The following is an 8505-nucleotide window of genomic DNA, read 5'->3' on the forward strand; positions in this document are numbered from 1 at the left end:
ATGCAAAAAAAATCTTGCCGGGCACAAAAAACATAGTTTTTTGTATCGAATTGTCACGAGCGATGAAAAGTGGGTCTATTACGACAACCTCAAACGTAAAGGAGCGTATGTTGATCCAGGCCAACCAGGACCATCGCAGTCAAAACGAGACATTCATTGCAAGAAGGTCATGCTGTGCATTTGGTGGGATCAAAAAGGTGTCGTGTATTATGAGCTGCTAAAACCAAGTGAAACGGTTACAGCCCAACGCTACCGCATGCAATTAATCAAAATGGAGCATGCATTGAAGATTAAACGGCCACGAAAAGCGTCTAAACAAGACAAAGTTGTGTTTCACGATGATAATGCCAGGCCACATCGAGCAGACATCGTTAAAAAAAAAGTACAAGACTTCGGTTGGGATCGGCTTGGTCAACCCGCGTACTCTCCAGACCTTGCTCCTTCTGACTACCACTTGTTTCGATCGATGGAAATGGTTTTGTCCTGAAGGAGTGCGAAAATGGATCGATGAATGGATAGCCTCAAAAGATGAGGAATTCTTTCGACGCGGAATCGAAAAGCTGCCAAGAAGATGGGCGGAAGTCATAGCTAACGATGGGCAATACATTGGTTAATGTACTCATTCATTTTGTTATTCAAATAAATATAGATTTTCACCCAAAAAACGGTAAAAATTAATCGATACACCCAATAATTGAAATATTATTTTTATTGGAAATCGTTGAAACAAAGAAATTCACAAACCTGTCCAGGGGTTGTTGCAGTAGTTGGCGTTGCTTTTCGCGATCGAACATTTCCGCTTTCCCACGTAGCCACCATGGTGGGGCATTGACCTTTTTCCATTGCACTAATTCTCTGTTAACAAACAAATATGGCATATATATTCACAATTTATTTTGCAAAAAGCAAAAAAAACAATAGCATTGAAATATTTACCATTGGCAGTACTTTTGGAACACGATTTATTTGATATTGATATTGAACATCGAGGACCTTAACGACTACAAATTCACCAAGAGCAGCAAACACGAAGATCATACAACCAGCCATCCATAAATCAAGTGCCTATATGGGAAATGGTGTGCATTTTTTTAAATAACGTCATGCATTTACCGAGGACAATATTCAATAAACATATGAACCGCTTAGAATAAAAGTAGATAATGGTAGAAAGTTAAAAAAAATCTCAATCATAAAGTGCTATGAAAATAATACTCAATCAAGAAAAAAAGTGAAAAAAAAATTGTTCATAATTTGTGTTTGCCTTTTATTTTCACTCATTTTATGATTGACTTTTATTTTCACTTTTTCTCTTGATTGAGTATTATTTTTACTCATTTTATGATCGAATTTTTCCAAATGAGTGATATTAAAATGAAAATATAATTTATGGTCGACTTTTATTTTCACTTTTTCCCTTGAATCAAGGGCCTTGATTGAGTATTATTTTTACTCATTTTTTGACCGACTTTTATTTTTAATTTTTTCTTGATTGAGTATTATTTTCACAGAACTTTATGATTGAGATTTTTTTTTAACTTTCTACCATTATCTACTTTTATTCTAAGCGGTTTTGAAGATTTGCTTTCACATACCTTTATGTAAGCTACAGGAGGAATATCGGCTCTTAAACCCGTGAACATTGTAACCAATGTTAACATGCATGTCACCAAAAGAGTCACACGTCCTGGAATCGCGTCTAAACCTAACCAAAATGAAAACCAAGACAACATGACGACCTGCAAACATACGTTTGAAAATGAAATAACTGAATAAACTATGTTAATTGTGTTCACAATATTAACAAACATCTTACCAAAGTTGATGGAGCAAAGGTTTGAATTAAATGATGGCCAATTTGTCGTTCGAAGCGAAAATTTACTGTGAGACGTGAAAAATTACCTACACAAACAATCAAGAAATAAAAAAAAACTTTTTCAACTATTTACTATTGTTTTTAAAGTCAAGTGTTCACATTTTAAGCGTTAGTCATGAAATGTTTAACTTTTCTGGACAGTTTTCAATGCCGACAAAAATAGATTTTTGGATATAATATTCAAAATTGACTTTAATCGTCGCCACTAGCAATGAAGAAAACTTCAGTATGATGAAAATAACGGAGAGAAATTAATTTATTGCATTTAGTTTGAATAGGTTTTTTTTTCTTGTATGCTCATTTTTCACAATTTATTCGCATATGTAGATTTTCGTGAGATTTGTTTGTATTGGACGGTGACAAAAATCTTGTAAATATTACGAAGCATAGCAAAGCTCAGGTAAAAGATTTTCACGCTGAACATTTTTGAGGATAAAATTAACTTTTTAAGAGATTGCATCGGAACCGAAATTCATTTAACTTTTCTGTGAGTTAGAGTCTGCTTTATTACCATTCGTTGTAGCCAAAATTACAAGAATTGAGCTTATTGCATTATTATCAGCAAAAGTATTTGTTATTACAAACCATGTTTCTCGGGCATATATCCAAAGCTTTCGGCTACTTCGAGCGGTTGTCCCAAATTGTACTGCAGTAATTTCAGTTCTGGATTTAAAACGACACCGGCATCGTCCCACTGCAATCGGACTTTTTGATTTGGATATGTGACTGTAAGTGAAGAAAGGAGAAAAAGGAAATGCAGTGTGACAATTAAGTGTGTCATTTGAATGTTTTAGTGGCTACAGTAGCCATTGTTTACTCACAGCTCTCAATATAGATCGGACACGATTGAATATCCATCGGATAAAGCTAAATAAAAACCAAAGTACGAGAAATTTGTTCAATTCTATATTCAAATTCATATGAAATACGTAATTTAAATATATAAATATGTGAAATACCTGAAATTCCATTTGACACGCGATTATTGCATGCATGCGGGCTGCATAACGTACTGTTTTGTTTTTGTATAATGTAACGGATGAAAATTTGTGCGTCAATGTCGCAATTTCTGTTCCGAAAATAATGAAAATAATAGTTAATTCGATCTGAGAAAATATCATTTGTTTTCTGATTATCGGGTACAATGGAACATATATTGTTGTAATTACCTGCGATTTTTGAATTTTGAATTTGCAGTTCAGGTTGCCATAAATTCTCAAAAAACTCTTGAGGAAGTATCACAAAATCATCTTTTTGAAAACAGTAGTAGTATTCAGAGAGTGTTGACAAAAAAATACACGAATAAATACATTTCATTGAAAACACTTACCACCTTCTTCAAATATATCGTTCGGAAGTTTTAATCGAGATTCCTTCCATTGTGAACGTATGAACATGTCTACACGAAAGTCCATATCTTCAACATTTATCGAATTAATATCTACAACGTAAACGCTAAACTTAACAACAACGGGCAATCCCTTTTTATTTGGCGGACGCACTTCTGAGATAGTCAATTTTGATGTTAAAACAAATTAATTAGACATAAACATTGAATAAATACATTATTTATCTACCTTTAACATAACTGTCTGGTAGAACCACCCTTGGTCTCAATGTATAATTTTTTTTTGCTTCAACGTAAGTGTTATGGAAACTATAAACGTTTAAGAAATATACATATTTATGTGAATTATCGAAAAATATATAAAATACATAAAAGACTGTGTGCGGTGTACCCTGCCACTAGTGACATTATTTTTGCAATAAAACTTCAATATTTTCACACTAACTAAAAAGAAAATCAATCGGCTATTTAATCATAGAGGATGCAAACGAAATCTCAAAATTGTTAATAGTAATAATACTTTGATATCTAATGGACCCACTTTGAACACAGTTGGGTTAAATTGAAAAAAAAAATGTTCGTTACAAAATTTGAAAGTTCATCATTAAAAAGTTCGGAAAAATACGACTTATGTGTTCGGCAGCATACAAAATGGGCCGCGGGAGATACTTTGTTGTGACAATAGCGATTTATTTGCCATTCAAATTCAGTTTTGTGTCTACCATTTGCGCGCGCCACTTTGCTTCTTTGCAATTTGGTTGTAAAAAAATATGCAGCAAAATGTGAAGTTCTTTCCGGTAATTCAGTGTTGTGTTTGAAATTTAAATTTTTGATTTTCAGTTGATAGCAAAGCGACAGCATTTGGTACATGTGCATTTTGAATTAATTTTTTGTTTCTTCTTCTTTGTTGGCTTTTGTAAAATTTCACATATGCTTTGCAAGGCAATCGTTTTTTTCGTCAATTCGTTTTTATTTCACAGAGTTGGCGACGACGATGGAGTGGTGGATTGACAGCGACATATCGTGCATACAATTTTCATTACCTTTTGTCCATCGTTCGATGTTTTTCTTTTGGGTGTTTTCGCTGCTATGTATAAAAATCGTGCCAATAATTTCAATTTTATTGATTTCAGGAAAAAAGGCCTTTCCCCAACATACAAGCACACATTATTCTGATTATACTGAGTCTACACCAGCGTGCAATATTGTTTTCCTTTCGTTTTTCTTTCAGGGGCAGACAACGAGTTCATTTGTGATACAATTGTGAATTTGTCCTTCCACTTTTCTTGAGAATTGGTCGTTGTTAATCTTCTCTAATTATCTCAAATGTTGACAAAATCAAATCATACTGGGTACTTCGAATTCGTGATATTGTTGTTTATAAATGTAACAAAATATGAAATAATATTGTAATCTACACACGCTGAATAAGAACCGTGTGGTAAGATTACTACTATTTCATACTAATGCAACGATATATACACAGACCTGTAGACAACAGTATTACATTTTTTTGTGAATTTGATGTCAGAAAATTTTTCAAGGCGACATTATCGAAATGTCATAGCTCTAACGAACTAACGCACTAATACACACTTAATAATAATGAATAGCAGCAAAAAATATCTATTATTCTACCCCCAGCACACATTTTCCCTTTCTCCCATTGCCAAACGCAATGTGTAGAAATGTCCTAAAAAATTTCTATTAAATATTGTGTGTTTTTAAGTGGTGCCCTCTATCGAAAGATACACAGTTTTGTTCTTAATAAAAAGAAAAGAACAAATATAAAAGAAAAATGGTAGATGTGCCAACAACTATTACGCCTGAGTGGAATGCAATGAGTGTCGCTTGCATATACTTCGTTGCTCTGACTGTTAAAAAAATAGTCATTACGAGTATAGAGTGTAAGAATGGTATATGTAGAGATTGCACTCAGTGAATTTTTTTTTCTTTTTCCTGTCATTCTACTTCATAAGTGCTGAACGAGCGAATAAATGCAATTAATGTAATTAGCCAAAATTGGCATTTATTAATCACATAACCATTTAATAGATTTTGCCGTCACATGGGAGGCATAGTGTCTGCACTTGATCGGAATATTTAAAGCTAGGTCATAATTTGTATTGACATTATATAATCCATCCATGTATACCGCCTCAGCATTTGCAATGATAATATTTGAGTTGGAGTTAGATTTGAAATATTGGGTGTATGCATTAATTTTGATCGCTGACAATTAGATGTCTCCACTTAAAATTGTGTGTGGCTTGACAGCTGAATCGAATTGCATTTTGTACATGTGACATTTGCCAATCTAATTCAGAGCAGAAAGTTTTGTTTTTCATACAGTGTCATTATTTTTGAATCAATTCAAAATGGATCGTGATAAGTTGTTATAAGTTAATCAGTTTTGATACGAAGAAAACTGCGGCTGAAGCGCATCGAATGCTTTCGGATACTTATGGTAGACAAGCTCCAGTAGATTCAAGCTGCAGAAAATGGTTTCAACGATTCAAAAGTGGTGATTTTGATTTGAAAGACAAAGAACGACTAGGTCAACCAAAAAAGTTTGAAGATGAGGAATTGCAAGCATTATTGGACGAAAACTCAGCCCGAACGCAAGAAAAACTTGCAATGGAGTTAAATATTGACCAAGCAACCATTTTCAGACGTTCGCATGCAATGGGAAAGATCTGAAAGCTAGGGAAATGGGTACCACATCAACTGACTGAAAATCAGCTCCAAGCACGAATCACAGCATGCAAAAAACATCTTAAAGAACCCAAAAGACATAGTTTTTTTAGATGAATTGTTACTGGCAATGAGAAATGGATATATTACGAAAACTCCAAACGTAATGGAGCCTATGTTGATCCAGGTCAACCAGGACCTTCGCAGCCGGAATATTCATCGCCAGAAGGTCATATTGTGCATTTGGTGGGATCAGAAAGGTGTGGTGTATTATGAGCTGCTAAAACCTGGCGAAACGGTTACAGCTGAACGCTAAAGAGGTGTAATGCGTTCAATAAGCGTAATGCTTTGTTTGCCGAACTTCGTATAGACAGTGCCATCTATATATAGAATGGGATATTATTTCACAAGTTTGAGAATGAGCGCATATGTTATTCCAAAAATTGTTGAAAAATAATTTAATAAATTGTTTCATTTTTTTGTTTTGAAATTGAAGTTAGCACAATTAGCATTAGATAATTTCTATTTAAAAAAACATAAATTTATATGAGTTTTAATTTAACTTAAAAAGCCTCGGGTGTAGAGTGTGTAGATCTTGTAGAAATGATATTGTTAAAATCTCCATACGTAAACTTATAAGTGTGAATGTGACATTTGGCGGATAGATACAAAACGTAATGTTATTGTTCTCTTACATACCAATAAGTTGTTTTTATTCTAGAGCGTTCAAATCTACCACAGAAATGTGACATAATGGGATTGGTGTCCAACATTAGACACAGCTCGCACTTATCGGGTCTAAATTACATCCGTTGATGTCTGTTGTGGTACTGTAGGTGCCCCACCTACTAATTCACAACGATTTTGGTTGAAAAAAAGAAGGAGTACATTGGTCTCGCGTAAAAAAACGCAAATTCCCATTTTAATCCCAACTGTCTGAGCTCAAATATTGTATGATTAGTCGAGTTATACGTTTACAAAATCAAATTACTCTAAAGAATTCATTGCATGAAGGTGTGAAAATTGATTTAATTTATATTTAACAGATATCTGCGGCATTGCACTTCTCTCACGTGATAATTTGTAATATTACTTTTGATTAATATAAACATAATCGTCTTTGTATAAATTTGGATAAGATCAGTATACCTATGTTTTTTTAAGCACAAGAGGCGGTAATGGGTTTCAACAAAAAATACTTTTCTTTATCATTTTTATTGTGATACAACCATGGATACAACACTTTAGTAATTAATTATAGTTCGAAGAAAAATGATGTGCCCAATGTACATTAACTGATGCACATTACATGATGATCTGGAACTGTTTGTCACAAATAGCAGAATGACTTTTTACATAGATTGAAATTACTGATTTATTGTTTATTTCAAATTTCATAAAATTCCTTCACTTAGAAAACGTAAAATTCACGTTCTGTATAATTTCAGGTATTTTTTTGAATTATAATTATGGCCACTATAGTTCGTGAGAGACACCAATCACAATAATATAAATAAAAATCTTTGACTGTAGAACGCTCTGGAAAACAAATTCAGGCATCTTTTAAGCATATTTTTAGTTATAATTTTTTACTCACCATGACAGCAGAAAAATAATCGCAAATGGTTTTTTCTTGAGAATAGCGAACATCTTTTGCAGTGGAACTTATTTGGCATTTCACAACTCTTTGGTGCTCTTTTGGTTATAGATAACAATGTAGTGACACAAAATATTTAAATCATAACTTCTGTTCAAAATGTGCTATAGGTATAGATATTTCTTTATATTTTTTATAGCTACCTCTTTCCTTTCTTTTTTTCCACTCAAATTTACAATATTTCTCTCTATAGCGCTATATGGCAATAGATTACTGATTCAACATAAATTCAATTTTAAACGAAATGTTGCATACTTCGCGTATATTTTGGAAACGAAACAGCTTTTACAAGATTTTGGAAAAATCAACAATAAATTGACAAATGACTAGGTTTATTTTGAGGAAAATGTTTATGACTTATTGCGACAATCACATTATTGTGCTTAGTTTATGACTTCAATTTCCAATGGCTTTCCAACGGTAATACGGATGCACTAAAATTTTGTAGTTTAGGGGAAATTATTATTGCACACGCTAGTTACATTTTTTTTATTTTCACCCTCTCTATCACTTGTATCTTTTCTTCTGTTCTTTTTTCTTTCGCACAGTTTTGTGCGATGTGCTTATTTTCAGCTCATATGCGCGATCTATTCATTTGAAACCAAAGTGTCTGATGTCACCGATTTTGAATTTGACTTGTTGTGGGAATTCATCCAAGCTTAAAGCGACCACTAATGTCAGCCCAATATGAGCAATGAAAGACGACACTTTCGCGTCTTTTTCGAATTTAAATTATGTCGTTTCTATAGTATCTATTTAAAATAAGTTTTTTTTGGTTACATAAGTCTTTTGAATTATTTAAATTGTAAAACATTGCAAAAAAGATGCTCAATTTCAAATATTTGTATAAAGATAACTAAACACCTTCGAAAAACTTTCAACAAGCGAATGAAAATATCCGATAATTTTTTTTTAATTATTCAAAGTTAA

At 33.0% G+C, this 8505-nt stretch overlaps 1 protein-coding gene across 1 annotated transcript; it reads right to left on the bottom strand.

Annotated features, from left to right (window-relative positions):
- Window positions 1-207: 207 nt before the first annotated feature.
- LOC116336843 (glycine receptor subunit alpha-2-like) lies at window positions 208-8505 on the bottom strand. Its single transcript, XM_031760996.1, has 12 exons — window positions 7516-8505; window positions 3454-3533; window positions 3207-3380; window positions 3046-3126; window positions 2836-2945; window positions 2698-2743; window positions 2462-2602; window positions 1817-1902; window positions 1596-1739; window positions 937-1065; window positions 745-855; window positions 208-249 (listed from the first exon to the last, which is right to left on the bottom strand). Exons 1-12 carry the CDS (start codon window positions 7566-7568, stop codon window positions 208-210), a joined length of 1197 nt encoding a protein of 398 aa, XP_031616856.1. The 5' UTR covers window positions 7569-8505.

The sequence above is a fragment of the Contarinia nasturtii genome, unplaced genomic scaffold (genome assembly GCF_009176525.2).
Source record: "Contarinia nasturtii isolate CC-2019 unplaced genomic scaffold, AAFC_CNas_1.1 Cnas_scaffold_187, whole genome shotgun sequence".
In the NCBI taxonomy this organism is placed as follows: Eukaryota; Metazoa; Arthropoda; class Insecta; order Diptera; family Cecidomyiidae; genus Contarinia; species Contarinia nasturtii.

What these genes read in the sequence shown, in the direction of transcription:
- LOC116336843 (XM_031760996.1), bottom strand. Translation starts at nt 7,568, where the DNA reads ATGTTCGCTATTCTCAAGAAAAAACCATTTGCGATTATTTTTCTGCTG. An exon ending in TCAAAATTCAAAAATCGCAG is followed by an intron (nt 2,946 to 3,045) that starts GTAATTACAACA and finishes TTTTCGGAACAG; the next exon opens with AAATTGCGACATTGACGCAC. An exon ending in TCCGATCTATATTGAGAGCT is followed by an intron (nt 2,603 to 2,697) that starts GTGAGTAAACAA and finishes CTTCACTTACAG; the next exon opens with TCACATATCCAAATCAAAAA.